The sequence below is a fragment of the Calypte anna genome, chromosome 28, assembly GCF_003957555.1.
Source record: "Calypte anna isolate BGI_N300 chromosome 28, bCalAnn1_v1.p, whole genome shotgun sequence".
Lineage (NCBI taxonomy): Eukaryota > Metazoa > Chordata > Aves > Apodiformes > Trochilidae > Calypte > Calypte anna.
This window is the reverse complement of record NC_044273.1, coordinates 5,314,224-5,338,294: the sequence shown is the minus strand read 5'-3', so window position 1 is coordinate 5,338,294 and position 24,071 is coordinate 5,314,224. Positions and strand designations below refer to the sequence as shown.

General features: G+C 60.7%; 3 protein-coding genes across 6 annotated transcripts in view; all 3 read right to left on the bottom strand.

The window, feature by feature from the left end:
* LOC115599816 (SH3 domain-containing protein C23A1.17-like) overlaps positions 1-14,407 on the bottom strand; it is a 47,888-nt gene extending 33,481 nt beyond the window's left edge. The window contains exons 1-2 of the mRNA XM_030466132.1: positions 14,293-14,407; positions 10,660-10,955 (exon numbers count right to left, since the gene is read on the bottom strand). Of these exons, the coding sequence (XP_030321992.1) occupies positions 10,660-10,955; positions 14,293-14,407 (411 nt within the window). The remainder of the gene's footprint in view (positions 1-10,659; positions 10,956-14,292) is intronic.
* Positions 13,327-17,234, bottom strand: DIRAS1 (DIRAS family GTPase 1). Its single transcript, XM_030466613.1, has 2 exons — positions 17,040-17,234; positions 13,327-15,267 (listed from the first exon to the last, which is right to left on the bottom strand). Exon 2 carries the CDS (start codon positions 15,241-15,243, stop codon positions 14,647-14,649), a length of 597 nt encoding a protein of 198 aa, XP_030322473.1. The 5' UTR covers positions 15,244-15,267; positions 17,040-17,234; the 3' UTR covers positions 13,327-14,646.
* A 1,212-nt stretch (positions 17,235-18,446) lies between these two features.
* Positions 18,447-23,699, bottom strand: SLC39A3 (solute carrier family 39 member 3). 4 transcript variants are annotated; one of them, XM_030466612.1, is made up of 4 exons: positions 23,095-23,446; positions 21,616-21,843; positions 20,264-20,994; positions 18,447-18,808 (listed from the first exon to the last, which is right to left on the bottom strand). In XM_030466612.1, the coding sequence occupies exons 2-4, from the start codon at positions 21,820-21,822 to the stop codon at positions 18,805-18,807; spliced, it is 942 nt and encodes a 313-aa protein (XP_030322472.1). In that variant the 5' UTR covers positions 21,823-21,843; positions 23,095-23,446; the 3' UTR covers positions 18,447-18,804. The 4 variants fall into 4 exon arrangements, with proteins under 4 accessions (XP_030322472.1, XP_030322470.1, XP_030322471.1 ...); XM_030466610.1 differs by lacking the exon at positions 18,447-18,808 and adding an exon at positions 23,666-23,699 and having other exon boundaries at positions 19,491-20,994; positions 23,095-23,291; XM_030466611.1 differs by lacking the exon at positions 18,447-18,808 and adding an exon at positions 23,666-23,686 and having other exon boundaries at positions 19,491-20,994; positions 23,095-23,157.
* Positions 23,700-24,071: the final 372 nt, after the last annotated feature.

Here is a 24,071-nt window from a genome sequence, read left to right as displayed (position 1 = left end):
TTTCAAACCTCTTCTCAGCCAAAACCTTGCCAGGACATTGCTGAAGGCAGCTGGCACCCAGCACCACTGCTGAGCCTGGAAGGTGCCAACTTCAGCTCTGCCAAGCCAGGAAGGTGGTAAAGGGCAAAACCCTAGGAGCACCCCTAGGAGCCTGTTCTGGGGTGAAGCAGCACCCTGGGGAGCCCCAGCAGAGCCTGGGGTGAAAGGGGGCTCTGTTAACCCAGGGATGTGGCACCTGCAGCATCCATCTCCTACCTGCAGCTTCTGAGCTGCTCCAGCTCTGTCCTGGCTGTCAGGCAGCCATGGGCACCCCAGGACAACAGGGAAGATGTCAGGTTCTCTCAGCCTTCCAAAAAACCCCCAAAAATGAAATTACCATTCAGACACCCATTAAGATAGACACTGACACCCATTAAGTCTCACCCCAGCCAGCATCCATCTCCACCAGCCCCCAGGCTGGACCAGAGAGGGATTAGGTCCCTTCCCTAGGAGTCCTACACTCACTGGGATAAAATCCAGAGAAGTATGGAAAGGGAAAGCCCTGAGCTGCTGAGAGGGCAGGAAGGTCCCAGATCCTGCACCCCAGGAGGAGTCTCCACTCCAGCCCCATCCTGGGAAAGCCTCCAAAGCAAAGGGAGCACAGGGAACAGAACAGAACTAAGGCAGAGGGGTTTCAGTCGATGTCAATTCTTGTGTTTTTCACCACCAGAGGTATGTGGGCTCCAGGGAGAAACCCTGAACCAGGAATGCCACCAGCAGCATCCCCACTGAGCCTTCCCAGCACCTTTACCACCTCACCCTCTGCCAAAAAGCAACCCAACCCTGTTAAAACAGACTTAGACAGGTTGTAAACAAATGGGAGTGTAACAAATAAATAAATAGGCTATGAAAAAGACAACAGCACATCAGCAGCCACAGCTGCCTTCACTTCCTGAAGCCAAACCACCTCTGTGTCCATCACACTGTGACCCCACACTTCCACCCTCCTCCCAAAACCCCCATGGCACAGCCCAGCTGAGCAAAACAGCAACAAAAATATAATAAAAAGAAATAAAAAGCAATGCTGTCAACACACAGCTTCAGACTCTGGGATATTAAGAACAATTCCCTGGCATTCCAGGACAGCACCACAGAACAAAAGGTGTGTGTGCTGGTTCCCATTTGTGCTCCAGCCCCAGGCAAGGGGATTTCTGTATTTCCAGACAAACTGCTCACATCCCTTCATGCTGGGCTTGGGAGCATCACTGGCAGGAGGCCTTCCTTAAAGACCAGATTTAGGAAGGGACAGCAGAATCACACCTTGGCCCTTTTCAGCACCTTTTCCCAAAAGCTCCCTAAAGCTTCTTAAGCAGGAATAATTCAGCAAAGCTAATCTGGTGTTGGAAAAACAAGAAAAATCTCCACTGCTTCATTAAAACCATGTTGGTGCAACTAAAAAATCAGGGATCAGAGCCTTGGGAAGCTCTGGAAAGCTGTTGTCCCAGAGACAGGGACATCACCACTGCCCTGCCTTTGCTCCCCCAGGAACATCCCCCAGATGCTGCCCACCAGCCTGGGGATGGGTTTGGACACCAAAATCCCAAGCACTGGGGTTAAGGATCAGCCTCTCAAGCTGCATCCTCCACCGTGGAGCAGGAATGGTTCCCAACACCCAGAAGAGGAGCCCGGAGCAGGCTGAGAGCCAAGCTGAGCCCCAGGGTGGTTTCAATCCTCAGCTCTGGGTGTCCTCTCCTGGAGCAGCATTCCCAGTCTGGGTGGCAGGAACAAACCTGGGGAGCTGAGAGAAACTGAGAGAAAGCAGAAAAAAAAGTCTTCCCAGACCCCAGGAAGGCTGCTCCTAATCAGAGCTGCTTCAGTGTCCCAGAAGCCAGGCAAGCAAACCAATAACATTTATAGCTCTGGATTAGAGCTGAGCCCCTGGGGCTGGAAAGGAACAAAAAATGCAGATCCAGGGAGAGGAACTTGCCAGCTCTTGGTGCAAGGGGGAAAGAGGTCATGAATTGATGAGCTCTCCCTTACCAATCCATTCTTTTCTGGCACATTTCTGCAGCTGCCAACCCTTGACAAGAGCACTCGGTGACAAAGCTGCCAGCGAGCTCTCTGCCCCCTGGATCCCTTCTCCTTCTGCTCCTTCCCTATGGTCCCAGGGAAATGCAGGCACCAGGGACAGGCATCATCCTGCTCCTTAACTTCCTAGCCCAGCAGCTGGTTCCTTGTCATCAGGATGCACTAAAGGGAAGGGATTTGTCCTGGGAGGAAGGCAGGAGCAGCAAGGGCACTGCCAGCTTCCATCACCTGCTGCTCCCCTCAGCCCAAACCAAACACTGCAAGTGAAAATGGCTTTTTACTCTGATATTCTCCCTGAAGTTTGATCCACATCACCAGGCAGGCCCCAGGCCTGGTATTTTTAAGGGGTAAAACCAAAACTGGTTTAAAGATTCTAGAATTTATCAGTGCCCAGTGCTCCCAGTAACTGAGACGGGAAATCCTGGTTGGATGCAACCTGCAAGCAGGTTCCAGCCAACATAAAGCAGGAGAAATACAGAAGATGTGGACAAAAACCTCTCAAATGCTGTTACAGGATTAAGTGGAAAGCATCCAGGACCATCCTTCTTCCCACCCTGACATTCTATTTTGTTTTTAATCAGCATAAGGCTTCAGGTTAAGCCAGCAGGTCCCTCATTTCTTGTGTCTGAAGGACAGGGAACTTACACTGCAAAACCACCCCCAGCAAGCCAGCAAGAGAAAGATGGAGAGGAACCCAGAGCCCTTTTGCAGTAATTAACAAAAAACCAAACCAAACAACCCAAAGCCCACTGCATTTGATTAATTTTTACCTTGTGTGCACTTAAAATTCAAGCAGCTTTTGGACTTCTCAGCAGAATCCACCTGCCCAGGAGTCCCAAAAGTCCCTACAAGCAGAGCCCCAGGAATCTGAAGCCACAACCCCAGCCTGTCCCAGGCACATGGCAAACACGAGGGAGAAATGGACATTTATTTATGGAGGGGGGGAAAGCAGGGAGGGGGCAGAGCTCTGCCAGAACCCTGCCAGAACCCTGCCAGAAGGGAACCCAGCTGCAGCAGGAGGCTTTTTGCTTTCTCAAAACCCCGGGCAGAAGAGCAGAGGGGGAACTTTGAACCTGAAGTGCCTGGGGAGGACTCGCCGGGTTCTGCCCAGGGTTAACAATTCAGAAAGGTTCTGAACTGGACCCTTTCCAGCAGCTCTCACCCTCTGCCCGCCCAGAGCCCCACCCTGGGCCAGGCTCTGAACCCATTTCCTCCCCCAGCACCACTTGGCTTTGTTTGGAGGCTCCAAACAAGATTTCCTGCCCTTCCACCAACCTTCCTGGAGTGCTCCTCATCTCCCCTGAGCCCGGGGGAGCAGCCCCCAGGACTCTGCTCCTGCTGATGGGTACCAAAGAGCAGGCAAACAACCTCTCCCAGCTTTTATTTTTACTGAGGAGAGAAGGAAGTGGTGACTTTCTCCAGCTTAAACCACAGCAACTTTTTTTTTTCTTTTCTTTTTCTTTCCTTTTTTTTTTTTTCCTTTATTTTTCCTTTCTTTTTTTTTCTCCTTTTTTTTCCTTTCTTTTTTTCCTTTTTTTTTTTTTTCCCTCCATGCAGCAGCCAGGAGCTGCACACAATACATCTCCCCTGGTGCTTGACAACCCTCTGCTATTTTGGGAATGCTCATCTGCAGGTGGAATTGGATTTATGCTCCCATGACTGACAACACAACTCCCTGACTCTGCTCCATCCCGGGCCCGCTGGCAGCTGCTGCTATTTTCAGCTCCCTGCCTCTCCTGCCCAGCAGCATTATCCCTAAAGGTGAGAACTATTTCCAGATAACACCCGAGCAGCCCTTTTCACACCTAAAAAACAAAAAAAACCAAAAAACAAATCATGGATTTTTAAAGAAGTTTTGCAAGAAGCTGAAGATCCCTCCCTAGGGAGGTCAGGCCAAGCATCAACAGCTTTAATTTATTTATCCATAAGCCATGGAGTGGTTGTGGCTATTAAAAAATGACATTACAGTTGTCCTGGAGCCCATTGGAAAGGGGAAAACTGCCTGAGCTGGGCTATCAGAGAAACTCCTCTGCCACAAGTCGAGAAGCATCAAGTTCCTCTGTCCTGACCCAAACCTTGCTTTCTGGCAACACCACAACCCTTCGGATGTCACAGCTCCAGCAAAACTGGGCTGGAATTGCCCCCAGAGATATCCAGAGGGCAGAAAGAAAGAAAACTGGGATGGCTCCCTAAGGCTGGGTCAGGACGTGTGTGCTCCCAGCTCTGGGCTGCAGCAGGAGAGAGGAGGTCGGAAGGGACTCAAAGAGTTAACCCAGCCTCAACCCAGATCCCCAGAAAGAAAAGCTGAGGGTGGGATAATGAGGCAGGGAACAGTAACCACCTAATTAGCAGTCAGGGAAAGGAGGATTCTGTGATCAGGCAGCAGCACTGACTCCTCCAAGCTTCATCCTGCCCCCTGCAAGCACCAGGGTTCAGCTGGAGCTGCTCGGGGTGGCTCAGCCCGAGGTCCCCAGCACCCAGCACCCTCCCATTGCTGCTGTGAGATGAAGGGTTTGAGCTGGACCACGGCCCAGGAGGTCAAACCCAGAGCAGCTCAGCCTTTCCCCTGCCCCTCTCCTGATCCCAATGAAACCACCAAAGCTCCATCAGGTCAGCAGCTGTCTCAGCCCCCAGGAGCTGGTGTCTTCCCCCCATCCCTGGGATGAACAATGCCCAGAGAAAATTAAATTCCAGTCAAGCTGTCCCCAGCTGCAAGCTCATCTGCAGGCAATTTCTGCACTAACGTTCTGAGCAAGCCCTCCCTGTCCTCCTGGAGCTGAACTGCTTGTGCCCCACAGGGCTGGGAGAAAACAATTCCTTCTCCAGAGCCAGAGGCCACCCTTCCAGAGGAGGTGTGCCCCATGACTAAGAGCTGGCACCACACCAGTTCCTCTGCATTGCTATGCTGGGAGCACAGAGCTGTCACTGCCAGCAGCTCCTCTTGGAGCCATGTGAAACCCTGGTTCCCAATGTCCCCCCTCAAAAATCCTGCATGCAGAGGGCATCTGCAGCTCTACCTGGTGCACCAGGAGGTCAGACAGTCCTTAAAGCTGGTGCCCAAAGCCTGGCAGGTTCCTCCAAGGGCCCAGAGGAGCCCTGGGCACTGACAGATGGGTTTGGCACCCCAGGGCTCGATGCTCTTCCCTTGGCAGCAGGCACAGGGTGGGATTCACACACACAGCAGGCTGGGGACTCATGAGAATGGAACTGCAGAAACCCACCCCTTGCTCCTGCAGCTCCTCTGGGATCTCCTCAGCTGGCTTCTCAACCCAGGGAGCAGGGATTCACCCACTGGAGCAGGGAATACAGAGTTCAACCTGGAGATGCTCCTTCAGATGGAGTTCCAGGAGCTCAGCTGAGAGAGAGAGAGGCTGCAGGAGCAACTTGGGAGAGCAAGAGATACCAAAAAGCAAGGAAATGGGGCTTGGGGATGCCCTGAGCACGGGAAGAGAGGGATTAAAAACCATCAGCACTTCATTCTGACCTTCCACAGTTTTGTCTCCAGACCTTGCTGCTTCCTCAGCCTTTCCTGCTCTCAGCTGCTAGGCACTGTTTGGTTTTGGACATTCTTCTCATCCTTCCTTTCTTTTCCAAACCAATCCCCTACATGACTTACTGAGTATCTATTTCCTCTTCCCTCAGCCACACTTCAAGCAGCCAAGGCCCTGCTGGTTCCAGGAGCCATGCTGCACTTCCACTCCCCACTTTCACCACCCACCTTGCACAAACTCATCTTCCACCCTCCCAGAGGCCCAGCCCCACTTCTGCTTTGGGATTTATCAGGCAGCAGCTCAGCAGATGGGGTCAGATCCCAGGTCCAGCCCTGCAGGGGATGCAGCGAGGGGAGGGATGGGATTGAAGGGGGAATCAACTGCAGTGAAACCTGCCTGCCAGCAGCACAACACAGGCTTCCCATCAGATGCCACCACCAGTGCTCATGACACTCGTGTCACAGGAAAAATGGTTTCCCAACATCCTCGTGCCCAGGACAGGAGTGGGATGCTCCTGGAAAACGAGTGTCCCCTGACACCAATGTCACTGCAGAGTTAGAAGGAAAAAGGTCAGGTTCCTCAGCCTGTCTTTTAAGAAAGGTAAAAAAGGATCTCAGGTCTTTTTCTTTTTTTCCTCCTAACAGAAAGTCCCACAGTAACACTAAATTCACAACAATGGTGCTGGGAATCACATCATAACTCACAAGTGACTGGAAAGTGAAGCCACAGCACCTCGGGATTTATGAACACAGCTCCTCTGCCAGCAAGAGGGAAAAAGGAAAAAAAAGTTACACTTAGGCTGGAGGAAATGAGAATAACCATGGCTACAGCAGCAATAGCCTCCTCAAAGCAGTTTCTGCAGGACATCTACAGAGAAACTCTTGTGTGAACTGCAGGAGACTCCGAGGACAAAGCTGCAGAGAGTTAAAACACAGAAATATTCAGATGGTGCCTGAGATCCTCTAAGAGCAGATGAGACAGAAAGGGACAAACAACCTCCAGGGCTCCCCCTCTCCCCAACTATTCTATATATTTCAATTTTTTTTTTTTTTCTGAAGGGGATAACTCGGGGAAAAAAAAAACGTTTTGGAGAAGAGGCTCTGAATGTCACCTCCCCAAGGGAGGTGTCAGGAGCAGGATCCATCCAGAGCCCATTTTGCTGCTCAAACGTTCCCATTAGGAGTGAGATCCCTGGGAAACGACTCTCAGGGGGGCTGCAGGAGTTACTGAGGTTCCCTGTGAGAAGTCCGTGAAAAAAAGAAATCTCTGTAACTGCACATTCAGAAACATTCCGAACACTGGAACACTTTAAACTTCTCATTGTCTGTTAGCAGGCAGAAAAAACACACAAGAAACTAGAAAAAAAAGCATAACTCTTAACTAAATTTCCTGTTTTGTGTCTCAGCATTAACAGGGTGCCCGAATTTCCTCCTCTTTTTTCTTTTTTTCTTCTTTTCTACCATCACAGCCAATCCCTACCCACCCATGCCACAAAAACCTCACCCAAACCTACTGGAGATTCCAGGCATGTTCCAGTTTGAAATATCAACTGAATTCAGAAACCATTCCCAGCAAAACCCCAGCAAACAAAGATGAAACCCCAGCCCTGCTCCTCTCACCCCACAGCCCTCACCTGCCCTGCCTGGGGATCCCCAGATGCAGCTTCCCCCAGTTTGCTGCCACTTTTTGTTGGTTTTTTTTAATTAATTCTTGGCTTTTCAGGTACTTTGGAGGAGCAGCAGGAAGGCTGAAAGCAGCCAGGGCAAACTGCACAACCCAAAGGACATTTCCAAGTCTTTAGGGCTTGGCCAGAGAGAAAATGTACATCTGAGGAACTGGAGAGGGTTGGGAGGGCCTTTCAGCACTGGTGTTTAGACTGCAAACTGGGCTGCACAATGGTCTGCTTGTGCTGGGGTCTCAATAAAGGGCCTTTCAGCAGAAGGAGGCAGGAGAGAGCAGAAAACAGGGAACTCTCACAAGGGGACAGCAGCAAAGTCAGCGTGGCTGGAGCGGGGTTGTGCCCATCCCAAGGCCACTGCCAGCTGGTCCCCAAAAAGCAAGGGCTGCCCCCTCCAAGTTCCAGCCATTCATCTGGAATCTCAGTGGGCAAATCCAAGCAAATTAAGTTTTTAAGGAAAGCTCTCTCCACCTCTGGTGGTTTGGCCTCAGTGCAGTGGGGGTCAGAGCAGCCCCTGGGAGGAACTGGATTTATTGGGTTTTCTTTTAGTCTTCTCCCCAGCCCAGGTGGATTTCCTCTGACATCCTGCACATCAGGAACCCCCCAGGTCACCACATCCCAGCATCTGGCAAGAGGTGAGAGGAGCTGAGGGACACTCACACTGCCCCAGGGATTCAGAGATGCTGCAGCTGGGAACCCCTGACAGGTTCCTGTGGCTGAACTGATTCAGCCCCTTGAGTTCTGAGCAATGACTCTGAGCTTCCCACCTCAATCCCACATCTTTCCATCTCCATTCCTTTGACTTCTCAGAAGCTTGGGGTGACCAGGACTTTCCTGCCAGCACCAACCCCCAACCCACTCCCCATCCCTGCCAGCCTGGGAGAGATCCAACATTTTATATCCCCCTTTTTCCTCTTGCTTTGCCCTCCCCTGGCACAGAAACCCAAGCTCAGAGCCTCCCTGGGGTCTCCAAACCCAACAAGACCAAACTCTCTGAGCTTCCCAGCCCCACCTTCCCAACCAGGAGGCCAAGAAGGTGCTTTCTGTAAGGGACAGATGGAGGTGGGGACCTCAGGGTGTCAAGGAGAACTTCCAGGGGGTTGAGGAGAGGCTGTTCCAAACCCTACAGAACACAGAACTCTTCTCAGGACAAGAACCACCCCAGGAGGTGGCTTGGGGCAGTTCCCAGCAGGGCAGGAGGGAGGGCACAGCTCTTATCTCCATTTCACAGATAAGGAAACAAGGCAGGAAGGCAGAAGTTGGGTTGGCCACAGGGGAAGTGTGATGAGCAGAGGATAAACCAGTCCCAGGCTCCTCTGCCAGCCACTGGATTATCCCTCTGAACCCACAGAACTCACTCCTTGGATCAGCTGCCATCCCCTGCCTTCCAGGAGGGATAAATTGCTTCCCAAGAACAACCACTGGGTCACAAGAAATTTGCATTCCCTGAAGCAGCAGCTAAATGCTACTTCCAGGGGATAAGATGGAGCCAGGAGGAAAACTGGGAGGTAGAGGGGACGTGCCTCCTGTGTAAATCAGGAGAACCCACAACAATGCTCCAGCCACACAAAAGAGCCATTTCCATTTGTTTCACAGCTACAGATGGCAGAAGAAAAACCTCTCAGACAATAAGCTCTATTTAAACATATTGATCCAGCTTTTTTTTTTTTTTTTTTTTTTTGGCTTTTTTTTTCCAGTGCACTTTCCCTCCCCGTGCTGCCCATAACCAGATGATGATAAATGGTGCCACAGCCTCACAGAGCTCATGGCCCTGCCTTGGAACCCAGCTCAGCACCTCCTCTGCCTGCACACCATGGGATGGCCCCAAAGCAAAAAAAACCCAAACCACCCAAGGGCTGAAGCTCCAAGTTGAGGGCTCGGTGCCTGAGCAGCCAGAAGGCTCTGAAAAGCAGCACGTGAGGGCAACCAAGCAATAATTACCTTAAAGGCCTCGAGTTTACTGACAGACTGAGGCTACAGATCAAGTTACTCACTTGTGTGGTCTACCACAAGGCAGCTTTTCTCCTGGTAGTAATCACCACAGCTGTACTCCACTTGGGTCAGTGTTACAAGAAGCTCAGAGCCAGAAACAAACCTGGAGGTTGTCAGTTTCCCCCTCCAAAAAAATAAATATATCACCCCAAACCCATTAAAGATAATTCAGCGCCTCAGAGCCACAAAAACTTCTTGCCTGGTTTACCAGCAGGGAGAGGACAAATCTGAGAGCAGGACAGGGCTCTGCCACAGCCCAGCTGGGTTTTATTTGAGGCCACACCTGATGGCAATGGCCCAGGGTGGAGAAACCTCCCATCCACCTGCTCCAGCAGAGCTGAGAGGGACAGGAGGGATGAGGTACCCAGGACACCTTCCAGTCCCTCTTCCCTCCCTTCACCCACCACTCCCTGGCTTTCCATTCCACGTTTTCCATTTGGAAAGGAGCAGAAGAAGGAGATGGATTTCTCCCTTTGTCTGCAGCACCCACTTACCTGCTCTGCTCTATCTCAATAACACAGAAAACCCAGAAAACTCCTGTATCTAAGCCACGGATCTTCCTGATGCCTCCCAGAACGGGCACCATCCCATCCCACAACTCCTCCAGGCACCTTCCCCTTCCCTCCACAACCTCCCAAGCCCAAAACCCCCCCCAGGGAGCTGATGTGACCTCCTGAGGAGCTGCCCAACCCCACAGGGGGGTCTGAGCCCCTTCCCCATGAACCCCCCCAACTTCCAGTGCTGAGCTCAGCCTCCCCTCGACTCCAATCCCCTCCTCTCCCCCCCTGCCCCCCAGCTCACCCCAAGACCCCACTCCCCCCCTACCCCCCTCATACCCACCCCAGCCCCCCCCAGGTCACCCCCTCCCCAGGCAGGGAGCCCCCAGCCCACCCCTGCTCCCATCTCAACCCCTCCTTCATCCCTCTGCTCCAGCACCCCCAGGAGCCTCCGAGCCCCCAAAACCCTTAACCCCCCCCCAGCTCAGTCCCTGCCCCCAGCACCCCCAGAGCCCCCCTTCCCCAGCCCCTTCCCCCTCTCCCCTCAGACCCCCAACCCCAGGACCCCCAGAACCCCCTCCAGCCCCAGCACCAACCCCCCCGAGCCCCCCCCAAGAGACCCCTCAGGACCCCCCCCTTGGACCCCCCCCCTTTCCCCACCTCACTCCCCTCTCCCTTCCCTCCTTTTCCCCCCCATTTCCCCATCCTCCCCGCACTCCCCTCTCCCAACCCCCCCGAGGTTCCGCCGCACCGGGCCGCGAAGGAGCCCCCGAGCAGGGCCGGACCGGGCCGGACCGAACCGGCAGCTCCTCTCAGGCCTTCAGTTCGCCCCTCCCGTCCCCACCGGCTCTCCGGAGGCCACTTCCCCGCCTTCCCTCCCCTTCCCTCCCGTCCCCAGCCCCGCTCCCGCTGCCGCTGCCGGGCGGTTCCTCACCGGTCTCGGCGGGGCCGGGGCACCGAGGGGCGGAGGAGCCGGAGCCGCCGCCTCAGCCACCAGCGCCACCGCGCAACGCAACTTGGCTGCCCAGCCCCGGCCGGGCGCGGGTAGGGCAGGCCCCGCCCACAACCGCCTGACTGACAGCGCCTCCAGCCAATAGGAGACGGCGCCTCGGGGAGAGGAGGGGGGCGGGGCGCGGCAGGCAGGTTCGGTTGTGAACGGCGGCGCGGAAAGGGGCGGGGAAAGAGGCGGTGCCCGGCTGAGGAGCGGCGGGGGGTGGCGGCCAATCAGCGCTGGGGGGGCGGGGAAAGGAGGAGGTCGTATGTTAAATAGGTCATTAATATTCATGAGATGGGAGCCCCGGGGGGGGCGTGATGCCGCCCGCACGTGGCACCCCGGGCGCGAGGCAGAGGCACGGACCCCCCCGGGACCCCCTTGGGACCCCCAGAACCCCCACACCCCCCCAGTATGCCCCGGACACCCTTAGAGCCCCCGGGACCCCCCCAGGATCCCCTGGACCCCCTGGGAACCCCCAGCACCTCCCCACCCCCCCAGCATCCTCTGCACCCCCACTGGACCCCCCAGAGTCTCTTGGGTCCCCCGTCCATTCCCCCCCACCAGGACCCCGGGTGCCGCTCAGCCGCACCCCCACTGGACCCCGAGGCACCCCCAAATCCGGGGGGGGGACACATGGAGGGGACGATGCTTCACAGCTCCCCCCCCCTCCCCAGCCGTGGTGTTACCCCCTCTGCGATCCTCCTGGGGGGCACCCCGAGCCCCCCGGCACGGGACAAGAGGCTGCCCCGCTCCCCTGTCCCCCCCACGCCCCATCCTGATGCTGCAGAGCAGCCCCCATCTCCCCCCACCCCCGGGGAGCCGGAATCCCGAGCACCGGGGAGATGAAGCAGCCTCGGGATGGAGGAACCGGCCCGGCCCGGATCGAGGCTTGGATTCCTCCCAGGCCCCGGGTCCGGTGGTTCCCGGCTCCCGGTGTCCCCCAGGGGGGTGCCCATGTTGGGGACAGAGCCACATCCCTGGGAAGCTGCAGCCCTCGCTCTCCACCAGTTCTTCCCAGCGCATCCCAGTGCTGCCCCAGCGCGCAGCCAGACCGCACCAGTAAGCACCAGTTGCGGCTGAAGTCCCAGTGAAACAAGCTGGAGAAAGGCCACGGGGGGGCTGTTCCCCTCCCAGGGGACCCCCGACCCCATTGCGGGGCCCACGGCAGCCCCGGGGTTGGGGGGCACCCCAGTAACCCCCTGCTTCCCCCCATCCCCTTGGTTCCCATGTCCCCCCCCAACCCCAGGGGCTCTTAAACTGCTTTGGGGGCACCCGGGGGGATCCCCCTCGGCTTTGGGAGCAGGCGATGGGGACAGAAGGGACAATGTCCCGCGCGAGGCAGGGTGCCAGGACCTGTTTGGTCCCGAATTCTGGATTTGAGCATTTTCCAGCCGGCGGCTCCTCCTCGGCTTGGGGGTGGGGGAGAGGCTGCACCGCCGCTCCTCCTGCTAATTACTGCCCGCTAATTAGCGGATGCTTTAAAGCCTGGGCCCGGGGGGGGCTGTGGGGGGCGTTCAGCCCCATCCTGCCCCGCTGGACCCGGCTGCGGGTTTCGGGGAGCTCAGGGTGCCCCCCAGCCTGGGTGCTCGATGGCTGCTGGGTGCCCGGTTTGGGCACGGGGACTGCAGCGCCCACCCAGACCTTCCTGGAGCAAGAGTCACCTGAGGGACACCCCACGGGACACCCCACGGGACACCCCACGGGACACCCCACGCTGCAGCAGGACAGCGGTCCGAAGGCTGCTGGACTGAGGGTCGTGGCTGCCCCCAGCCCACGGGAGGGACACGGGGACAGGAGTGGGTCCCATGGCCAGTGCCAGGGAGCTGTGACATCCCTGCGGAGCTGCGAGGGTCCCCACGGACCTCTGAGCATCCCCACGGACCTATGAGCATCCTGGCAGGGCTGTGACTGTCCCCACGGACCCATGGCCACCCCCACGGAGCTGCAGCCATCCCTGCAGAGCTGTGACCGTCCGTGGGAACCCTGCCTGTCCCCAGAGGCACGTGGCTGTCGCGGGAGGGCCGTGGCCATCCCTGCAGACCACCCCACGGAGCTGTCACCATCCCAAGGAGCCCTGATGTCCCCAAGGGCCCGGGGCCGTCCCTGCAGAGCTCTGACCACCCCACGATGTCCCCACGGAGCCGCGATGTCCCCAAGGCACCGTGTCCTTGCCCAGGCCCCTGCAGCAGCCCCGCACACCCCCCCCCCCGAATCGCCCCCCCCCTCTCCCGCGTGCCCACGCGGCTCCCGCGCCCGGGGAGCAGATGGTTTCCATGGCAACAGGCATGATGACGCACACCCCGCGCTCCCACCCCCTCCCCACGGGAAGGCGCTGGCAGCCAGGGGTGGGGGGCACCCACCGGTGGCGGGGGGGGGGATGGGGGTGGGGGGTGGGCACACGGGACACACGCAGGGACACACGTGTGCCCGCGGTCCCGCACGTGTGCGCACACGGCTCAGGCATGTGCCGCGTCACGGATGCTCGGACACGCGTGTCAGGCACGGGGGGTGAACACAGGCGGCCCCCCCGCCCCCTCCCGTCACCCCGTGTGTGTGTGTCACCCCCAGCCCAGCCCGGGGCGGCCCCCCCGGGACACCGGAGCGTTTCTCATCTCTTTATTGAAGGAAGACTATGTCTAGAGTAAAGGCTACATCGGAACGTCACCTTGTCACCTTGTCACCTTGTCCCCTGGGTGCTCGGGGCGTCTTGTAAAAAGCCGGGGGTGGGGGAGAGCTGGCGAGGGGACAGGGACACCCCCAGGGGACACCCCCCAAGGGACACCCCCAGGGTGAGCAGGGCCGGAGCCAAGAGACAAACCCCGCAGGGACGAGGGGCTGGTGACGGGGCGGGGGTCCCGCTCCGGCCGGGGGGAAGGGAAGGGGGGAACAAGCAGGGCTGCACCAGAGCTGGGGAGGGGGAGCTGGGGGTCCCCGGGGTGTGGGGCCAGGCCACCCGGCAGCACGAGACACTGGGGGGGCCAGGGAGGGACAGGCTGGCCACCAGCAGGGCACCGTGGCAGGGAACGGCAGCGCCCATCACCGTGGCATCGCGGCCCGGCTGGGCTGCGGGGCTCATCCTGCGTGGGGCAAGAGGGGCAGTGTGTGTGGGGGGGGTCGTGGTGGTGGCCGGGGGTCTCCCGCAGAGCTCGCCAGGATTGTGCTGGGTCAGGACCTCCCTCGGACCCGAGGCTTTGTGCTTGGGCTGGCGGCTCGGGGCTGGGGGCTCGGGGGGCTGCGGCACCGGGATCGGGCTGGGGGCTCGGGGGGCACTGGGAGGGGGTTGGGGGCTCGGAGGCACCGGGACAGGGCTGGGGACTCAGGGGGTTGTGGCACCGGGACAGGGCTGGGGGCTCGGGGGGCGCTGGGAGGGGGCTGGGGGCACTGGGGGGCTGCGGGCACCGCGCGGGGGCTGCTCCCGCCCCGGGGCTCTGCCTGAAGGAGCAGAGCTCTATGGCGTGGGGACGGGGGCACAGGGAGGGCCTGGGGCGCCTGTGACTGTCCCCAGGGGTGACACCGACACCCCCAAGTCACCCCCTCCTTCCCACCCATGAGGAGTGACGTGGGGTCCCCCACCAGGGAGGGGGTGGGTCCGGGGCCGGTGCCACCGGTTGTGCTGCGCAGTGTGTGTGGCGTGGGGGGGATCGGTGCGGTCCCCGCTGGTGCCCGGCCACGCGTCCCCAGGTCCCATCGTGCTGGGCGCGGGGGGGGGGCCGAGTACCCCTGGGGCTTGTTGGGACCCCCCCCCTATCTTCACCCCCAGAGCCGGGGCGAGCGCAGCCCCCGCCGCCGGTGCGTGGCGGTGTCCCCGCACAGTCACAGTGATGGCACAGAGGACGGACGAGGGGACAGCCCCACTGCGATGCCACGTCCAGTCACGGGGTGGGAGGGGAGGGGACCGGGAGGGGGGGTGCGGGCCGGTCCGGGGCTCTACATGATGCTGCACTTCCCCTTGATTTTGTCTGTCCTCTTCTGCTTGCTGGAGCGCTTCCCATCAATGGTGAGGCTGACGTTCCTCCTCTTCTCCAGGTTCAGCAGCTCCTGGAAGAGCTCCTTGACGTTGTAGTTCATCTTGGCCGAGGTCTCCATGAAGGCACACTTCCACTCCTTGGCCACGGCCTCCCCTTCCCTGCTCTCCACCTCCCGCTGGGTCTCGTCGCACTTGTTGCCCACCAGCATGATGGGGATGCTCTCCACGCTGCCTTTGATCTGCACGATCTGCTGGTAGATGGGCTTCAGCTCCTCCAGGGACTGCTTGGAGGTGACGGAGAAGACGAGGATGAAGGCGTGGCCCTTGGAGATGGAGAGGCGCTGCATGGCCGGGAACTGGTGGCTGCCGGTGGTGTCGGTGATCTGCAGGGTGCAGACGCTCTTGTCACAGCTGATGACCTGGCGGTACGTGTCCTCGATGGTGGGGATGTAGGTGTCGCGGAAAGTCCCCTTCACGAACCGCAGCACCAGGGAGCTCTTCCCCACCCCGCCGGCACCGAACACCACAACCCGGTAATCGTTGCTCTGCTCCGGCATCGTGACCCCGGGACGCTGCCCACGCTGCAGGGGAGAGCACAGGGAGAGGGGTCACCCCGGGGGGTTCAGGATGGACACCCCGGGGCTTCAGGATGGATCCCTCAGGAGCTTCAGGATGGATCCCCCAGGGGATTCAGGATGGACGCCCCTGGGCTCTGCTTTGCAGGGGAACGGGGCAGCCCCCACTTTGACCCCGGTTCTCAGCTCCCCCTTGCTCCAACTGGGGGGTCCCGTGCCCTTGAGGTGCCCTTGCTGGGGTGCAGGATGGTGCCCCCGGGGGGCAGCAGCATTTGCTATTTTTACGAGCCCCCTGCCATGTCCATATGGCCCAACCGTGGCCACCGGCACCGCCGCTGTGGCCCGGGCTGCTGGCAGCAGGACGGGGGGGGGGACACACACACCGGGTATTCAGGGGACCCCCAGAGTCCCTGGGACAGCAGAAGCCACCCCACAGCGCAGTCGCCAGCCCTGCAAGGACCCTGGGGCACCCAGAGCCCCCAGCCCACCCCTCCAGCTCTCCCACCCACCCAGGTGTCATTTCACACACGCAGCTCCTGCCTGTCACCCTCTGTCACCCCACCCTGTGCCCTGCCACCCCGTGCCACCCTGTCCTGTCCCGTGCCGTGCTGCCCCGTGACGTTCCTCTGCTCTGCTCCCTCCCTGGGGACGCAGTGGGAAGCAGAGGGGACACCGGGGGACAGCATGGCACGGCCACAGGCTGGTGGCCTGCAGGCTCAGTGACCCCCACGGCCACCCTCGGACTGTCAAACCTCTGTACCCACTCACAGGGGACACTCAGGCGGGGTCCCCACTTGTGGAGAGGGGCACAGGGCTGTCCCCAGCTCCACTCCTGCCACCCTCCACCTCAATTTGGGGACAAACAGGCCTGGAAGGGGGGGACAGCAAAGTGCCCCGGGAAGCTCTGTGCTGGTGGCCACCTGGGCAGGGGCTGGTGGCTGGAGTAGGGCTGGAGTAGGGCTGGAGGAGACCACCACCACCTGGGGCAGCCAAGGAGCTCGTCCATTGTGGGCTCTGCAGGCACAGGGTGGAAAAATGTTCCCACTGCGTTGCTGGCACAAGGGGGACAGAGCAGGGGCCACGGCTGAGCTGCTGAGGGGGGGGACACCAGAGCTTGGCCAGGGCTGGCAGGGGTCCTGTCCGTGTCCCACCTGCCCGTGTCCCACCCTCACGCTGTGGGGCTGGGCTGGAGGGGCCCAAACAGCCCCGGGAGCGGGGGGCTGGTGGCCTCTGCACCCCCCAATAGCCCCGGTGCCCGGGGGGCCTCCACAGCCTCCCCTCGGGGATCCAGCCCGGGCCTGATCCTGCTGGGGGGCTCTGCACCCCCTCCCCCAGCATCCTCCCACTCGGACCCCCCCAGGGTTGGGGGGGAACAAGCAGCTGGGGGGGGGGCTGGGGGTCGGGCTGGAGGGCGGGGGCAAGGGGAAGGGATGGAGGGGCAGGATGGGGGGCAGGAAAAGGGGGCAGGAGGGAGGGATGGAGGAGTGGGGAAGGGATGGATGGAGAGATGGAGGAGCAGGGGCAGGAGGGAGGGATGGAGGAGCAGGAGGGATGGAGGAGCAGGAGGGATGCAGGGGCAGGAGAAGGGGCAGGCTGGAGATCGGGGCAGGGATCGGGGTCCCAGCGCCTCTGCCCGGGGTCCCGTCCCCGCTCCCCAGCCCTGCCCTGCCCTCTCCGGGGCACCCCCGGTCCCCCCCGCCGGTAGCGGCCGCCCCCGTCCCCGCTCCCCCCGGTTCCCCACCGCGCCGGTCGCATTGCGGTGCCCGCCGCCGCCTCACCGTGTCCTGCCCGGGATCCGCCCTTGGATGCGGGGCTGCGCGGCGGCCTCAGTGCATGGCCCGGCCCGGGGCGGCTCCGGTCCGCCCGGTGCTGCGGGGCTGGGCCCGGTGCGGCGGGGCTGGGCACGGCTCGGTGCGGTGCGGCCGCCGCAGAGCCGATCCCGCAGAGCCGATCCCGCAGAGCCGATCCCGCCCCGCCGCCGGCCCCGCCCGCCGCGCCCGCCCCGCCCGGGGCCGCCGGACCCCCTGGCCCAACCCCGAGATGCTCCGGAACCGGGATCGGGCGGCGGTGACGGGCGGAGAGGGACGGGAGGGACAGAGAGAGAGGGATGGGGACACAGGGACAGAGGGAGAGGGATGGGGACAGGGACAGAGGAACAGGAATGGGGACACACGTACACGAACAGATGGACAGGGGCAGGGACAGACAGACAGGAAAGGGGACACACGGACAGGGACAGATGGGATGGGGATGCACGGAGAGGGACAGATGGAGAGGGATGGGGACAGCGACAGGCTGGGTCAGACAGAGATGAGGACAGACGGACAGGGATGGGGACAGGAGTGGGGACAGACAGGGACACAGGGGGACAGGGGGTGGGGATACACAGCCCAGGGATGCCCAGAGACCCTTGGATGGTGCCAGTGGGTTCAGGGACACCCAGAGAGGACAGAGGGACCCCCGAGCTGGCAGGCTCAGGATGTCCCAGTTGGGGTGACAGCTAACACCGTGCCCCAGCAGCACAGGACAGGGAGCCCGTGCACACACCGTGCAGGGTGGCATCGGGGGGGCTCTGTCACCACCCCCCGTGTCCCCTCAGGAGCCCCAGAACCCTGTGACCACCCCCCGGGGTGCTTGAAGGTCCCCGCCAAGGCCAGGGGGGCCCCGGTGGCACCGGGCCGGGCTGGGGCTGGTGTGAAAACTGCAGGAAGGATGGGGGGGGGGCAACAGTGACACCCCCCACTGCCACCCCACAATCCCTGAGGAACAGGGGGGCCACCTCTCCCCCAGCCCCGCGGATGGGGACACCAACCTGCCCTTGGGGACCCCTGCAAAGCCAAGGTGCGGGGTGTCCCCCCCCCCATCCCGCACTCCCCCCCCGCAGTGCTCGTTAGGGGAAATGAATGAGTTTCCGTCAGCGGCCCCGCTGCGGCTCCTCCCCCGCTTCATTCAGTCCCTGCCGGGAGGGGGGGACAGGGGGGACACAAACACGCGGGGCTGAATCACGGTGACACGGGAGGGGGGGGATAAGGGGGAACCGCGGGATCCTGTCCAGCCCCCCCCCCACATTTGGCTCAGCTCCATGGGGACCTGGCCAGCAGCCCCCCCGATGCCCCCCGTACATCTTCCCGGTGGGATTTGCCTCCCCAGGGACATCAAACAACTGGGTGACACGAAGGGAGAAGTCAGAGCCTGTATTTAAAGCACCATCAGCCTCCCCCCCCCCCGCAGTGCTGGACTCAGCCCCTCCCGGCTGGATAAACCCCCCAAAAAAGGTGGGCAGAGGAGGGGTGGCATCTCCTGGGGGGTTGTGCCCTCCCCAGTGCTGCTCCCAAACGCCCCCAGAACTGGGAAGGGTGGAAGATGGAAGGTGGGGGCTGGGTGTGTGTTGTCCCCCCCCCCCCTGCTGTCACGCTGTCCCCAGAGCCACAATCCCTGCTCCTGCATCTCTGGGGTGAGGGTGAAGAAACTTCCTGGCAGCCCAAGCTGGGGGGGCTGGGAGGGTAAGGAGGAGGAAGATGAAGAGGGGGGGGATAAACACCTTCACCTGGATACAGGGTGAAAAAAAGAAAAAAAAAAACCAACCAGAAACAAAGAAGCTGAGCCCAAAGCGGGGCAGGGAGGGGGCTGTCTCACCTCCCCTCCTCCCCCCCTGCCCGGGACACACAGACCCCCCCGCAGGAGCGATGCTGCCGGCAGCAGTTCCCGCAGTGCCCGGCACAGCTCCCACCTGGAGCCCAATCACCTCCTCATCAGGCCCCGCTCCGTTCTGGCAGCCGAGGCCCAAAATAACCCCCCCTCCCTCCTTCTTTTCCTTCTTCCACGCCGGTTTTCCAAGGCGAGATTGATGTGCCCGGGGCTGTCGGAGCCATTAGAGGGGAGCGGGGGGGATGATTCCCGGCAGGCTCCATCTGCTGCGGCTCTGCCACCCGCCGGCTCCTCCTGCCCCATGCCCGCGGCCCCTGCGCCATCCTGAACCTCCTCACAAGCTCCTACAGCTAATTACACTCATTACCCTGCAGGGAGGGAGGGTTCTGATCCCGGCTCCAGGCTCCGATCCCGGCAGGGCTAAACCAAAGGATCCCGGTGGGATGCGCTGAGCTCCCCCCCCACTCTGTGTCTGTGCTCTGGGGATGGGGACAGGGACAAGGCCACTCGTGTGCGGGCAGATGGCTCCTCCACAGCCTCCTGCATCCCCTGGGAATGGGATTTCACCCATCTCACAGCCGAACCCCGCACCTCAACCCCCAGGGTTTGCCCTCAAATCCGGAGCCTCGCTCCCCGCTCCTCGGGAAATCGCTGCCGGGGAAGGGAAGCTGCGGCCCCGAGGGCTCCTCAGCCTCCAGCTGCTGCCGGAGGATTCCCCAGGGAATGCTCCGGGAATGGCTGAGGAGCGGGCCCGGCCCCGGCTCTCGTTAATCACCGCGGATCAAAGGCTCCCGGAGCCCTTTCTGGGTTAAAATGGCGCCGGTCCCGGGGGATGCTGCAGCGGGGCCGGGCCCGTGGCACCGCCCCGCCACGGAGGTATTTTTGGCAGCTCTTACAACCGAGGTTTTGCTGAAAAAAACCCCTAAGCCGCTTAAGGCGGCTGCGCGCTCCTCCATCCCCCCCCTCTCCTCCCCTCCCCGCTCCTCCGGGGCCCTTCCCGGTGTCCTTTGTCCCCTCCCGAGGGCCACGGGAGGTGATGCTGAGCCCCGCCGGGGCTGAGGGGCAGGAGCAGGGAGGCAGCAGCTCCTGGCAGGCAGCCCCAGCACCCCATTTCTCCAGGTTTTGCTGCACCCAGAGAGGCAGCAGCAGGGCCAGTGCCTGGGTGACCCCCCCCCGCCGGGACACTCCTCGTGTTTCTCTCCCTCTGAGCACACAGAGGGAATTCTCCTTCCCCCGGGGAAGCACCGGCAGGTTTCTCCTGGCTGTGCAGCCTCAGCTGGGCTGAGAGCAGCTCCTCCAGGGCCAGGCCAGGAGCTGAGGTTGGCTTCCCAACTCTTTGCCCCCCTCCTCTCACCACTTGATGAAGATCATCCCGGCCAGCAGCGTGTAACCCAACACCAGGAACAGAACCTTCAGCAGCCGATTGTTCTTGTCCTCCAGCTCCTTGCCCAGGATCTCGAAGAAGGTGACGAACAGGAAGGTGCCGCCCGCCAAGCCTTGCAGGAGGAGGGAGATGATGCTGCTGGCTGAGCTGCGGGTGCTCTCGATGCCCATCCCGATGCTGATGCCCAGAGGGATCATCAGGCTGACAGCCAGGCCCAGCTTCACAGCGTCCTTCATGGGCAGGGAGGCCTTGGCCATGCTGATGCCCAGAGCCACGGCCACCAGCGCCTCGTGAACGGCGACGCCCAGGAACAAGCTGAGGATTTTGTCACCTTCCTCCTGCAAGCCCAGGGCCAGCCCCTCGAAGATGGAATGTGTGCAGAGAGCAAACACCAAGCCCAGGAGGCGCAGGGGGCCGGAACGGGAGAGCTCCTGGATGCTGAGGCCGTGGGAGTGGGGGCTGTGGTCGGAGTAGAGGGGGCGTCCCCGGGCAGAGGCGATGAAGGGGCTCTCGTACTCGGAGTCACTGCCAGCATCTGAGCCAGCATTGAAGGTCTCCAGGTCAATGAAGGAAGGTTTGTCCTTCTGGAAGGTCAGGACGAGCTGTTCCACAAAGACTGTCAGGAAGAAACCAACCACCATGATGGTCTCTGCCACCGGGTACTCCGTGGTCGTGTTGCCCTGCTTGAGAACTTCGCTGAGCTGGAAAGGGAGGAAAGGATCCGTGGGGAATCACCCCCTGGAGTCACCCCCCTCTGAGGGGAAGTGACCCCTGTTCTGTGTCCACACAGCTCTACACAGGCACAGCACGGCTGTGATGCTCTGACTGTTACAGAGAGACAGGGAACCCCTCTCTGCCTTCCAGCAGAAGGTTGGGGGCTGTCTGGAAGGGTCTGAAACACACCCAAACATCAGGAGCTTTGAGCCACACCTGGGTGTGGCTCCCCTGGGTGTGGCTCCCCTGGGTGTGGCAGCCTCCTCTGCATCCAGCAATTCCCCAGTTACCCCAACTGGACAGTCACCAGTAGCCAAACTGGCAGTGGGCACAGCACAGCCCTTTCTGAGGAGGCTCCATGGGCAAGCTGCAGACCCTCCCCCCAATTCCATGAGCCCCTGTGTGCCCAGGTTGCCCAGAGGAGCTGTGGCTGCCCCATCCCTGGGGGTGTTGGGGGTTGGAGGGGGCTCAGAGCCCCCTGGGCTGGTGGGAGGGGTCCCTGCCCATCGGGTGATGATCTTCAAAGGTCCCTCCCAACCCAAACCTCTCCCTGCTGATAAAACCCCCCCGGGGTCAGAGCTCTGGGGCCTGGGGAAGGTGGCCATTACCTTCTCCCTGACAGCAGGCAGCAGGGTGTTGAAGCAGGTGGCCAGGAAGACCCCTCCTCCAAAGGAATTGCAGAGGGCCAGGACCTTCCTGGAGCTGTGAGCCTTCTCGTAATCAGCATCCATGATCCTGACAGGCAGGAGGGACCCGGCCAGCATGAGGCCACAGATGCCCAGCAGGCACAGCACTTTGGCCACCACGAGCTTCATGGTGCTTCCTGGGCTCAGAACCTGTGGGAGAAAAAAAAAAACAAAACACAAAAAAGAGAGATTTTGGGTTTTTCAAAGAAGAAAAAAAGAAGTGGGATGCGAGGTGGTGGCGTTTGTCGGGTTCCTCTCCAAGGTGCAGGGGAGGTTTGGGGCTGGGTTCACTCCTGAGTGGTTCCCTGAGGCTGTGTCACCACGGGGGGGTCACAGCTGGGTGTCTGCTCCCTGCCAGGAGGTGGTGGGAGCTTGGATGCCTTGGATCTGGAAAGGGGAACCCTGCAGACATCCCCTGCCAGGTTCCCCAGTGCCAGAGGGGGAAACGGAGGAGGGAGAGGCAGAGCTTGTTCCAAAAAAAGAGCAGAATGGAGGGGTTGGAGTTGTCTGAGCCCCCAAAACTGACTTGATTTGAGATGTGAGAGTGTTGCCCTCCAGGTCACAGGCAGCAGCACTGAACCTTGCTTCCAGAAAACCATTTTACAAACCAAGAAAGTCAAATCTCTATAAAATCAGAGCCCTGTGCCCAGCTCCCTCCACCCCTCCTCCTCCCAGGATTTCACTTCCCACTGCCCCCCAACTGAGCTGGGAACTCCCATCAGGGGCACCCCAACAAGGTGCTGCTGGAGGTCACCTCCAGACAGCCCCCAACCAGCCCCCAGCAGGGGGGGAACTCACCCAGAACACTTCCAGAACATCCCCACCACCCCCCTGTGATGGACAAGGTAAAGCATTGGATACCTGCTTGCTGGAGCAGCAAATTAATTTGAATCTGAAAAGATTCCTGAGGCTACAAACCTCCCGGGGGGGCTGCCAGCATTAATCACTGTCAGCAGCTCTGCACAGCAGGCTGGAGTTGGTGAAAAGGGAGCAGGGAGATGGGTTTGGAGCAGGGGCAGGGGGGGTTGGAGCCTTTCTGCAGTTCTGCAGCCAGGGAGGGGCTGGGTGCCAGCAGGAGGAGAAGGGTTTGGAGTGCCAGGGTGCCCTCAGGCTGCTCCCCCGAGCTGCTGGGGTCTCCTCCTTCAGGAAACAACCCGAGCAAGGAGCCCTTGGGATCAGGAGGGCTGGGAAGGCAGCACCTCCCCGGGCCAGGCAGCCAGGGAGCTCCCAGGGCAGCAAAGAGGAGGAAAAACCCCTCCTGATTCCAGACTTCTCCCCTGCCCTGGCACAGATCTGCTCGTTACTCACAAACCAACCTCCTCCAGCAAAGCCTCCAGCTCCCCCCTTGTGCCCCTGGGGCAGAACTGGACCTGGGGAAAGGGAAGCAGGAAGAAGAAATACCTCGAGTTTCTCCTCCAGGTCTCCAGGAACCGGCACCAGCCCTGCCCGGGTTCTCTCAGCAGCCTGAGAACATTCTGTAAACCCAACAATTCACCAGGACGGGCCCTGCTGAGCCTCGCAGCCCTCAAGGGAAGGTTGAAGCAGTGGAAAACATGAGGCAGAGCCGTGAAGAACCCCGGTTTGCAGCGGCCAGCCCTCTGCGGAGGCAAAGAAAGAAGAGAAATAAATAAAAAAGGGTTTTCTTCCCGCAAGATGCTTTAAATCTCAGGATTTCCCCTCAAAAGCCACCGCTCCCCCTGCCCCCAGCTGAGCGGAGCTGGGGCTGGATCTGTGCCCAGGCCTGACCCGGGGGGGGCCGGGAGCGCCCCAGGAGGGGTAAAACGGGGAGAGGGGAAGGGGGGGACACCCAGAGGCCTCCGGGAGAGGGTTCCGCAGCTCGGCCGGGGCCCCAACCCCTCAGAGCGGGGACCCCGCACCCCAAACGCCGCCAGCCCTCCCGGTACCTCAGCAAGGGCCCCCCCGCCCCCCCCTCCCCGCCATCACCTCACGAAGCCGCCCCGGGCCCCCTCACCCCAATGGCCGCCCCGTTGCCACGGTAACCGCCCCCTCCCCGCGCTTCCGGCTCCTTCAGTAGCGCCCGCCCACGACGCCTTCCCATTGGGCGAGGTGAGAAGAGCCGCGAGCTCATTGGCTACCGCGCCCGCCCGTCATCCCGGCCACGCCTCCCCATCGGTGCGCCGCCCAATGGCGCCCGCCGGGAACACTGAGCGCAGCGAAGAGGCCCGGGGTTAAACCGGTACAAAGCGGGCCCGGAAAAGCTTTAAAAATAAAATAAATAAAATAAAATAAAGGCTTTTTAAAGGCTGCTGTCAGCGTACCCCTTCTCCATCGGGTCTCCTCCTCCTCAGGTCCAGCCACAGCCTTGCAGAGCCAGGAGCAGCTCGAAGGCCGTGGCACAAAAGCAAAGATAAAGAAAC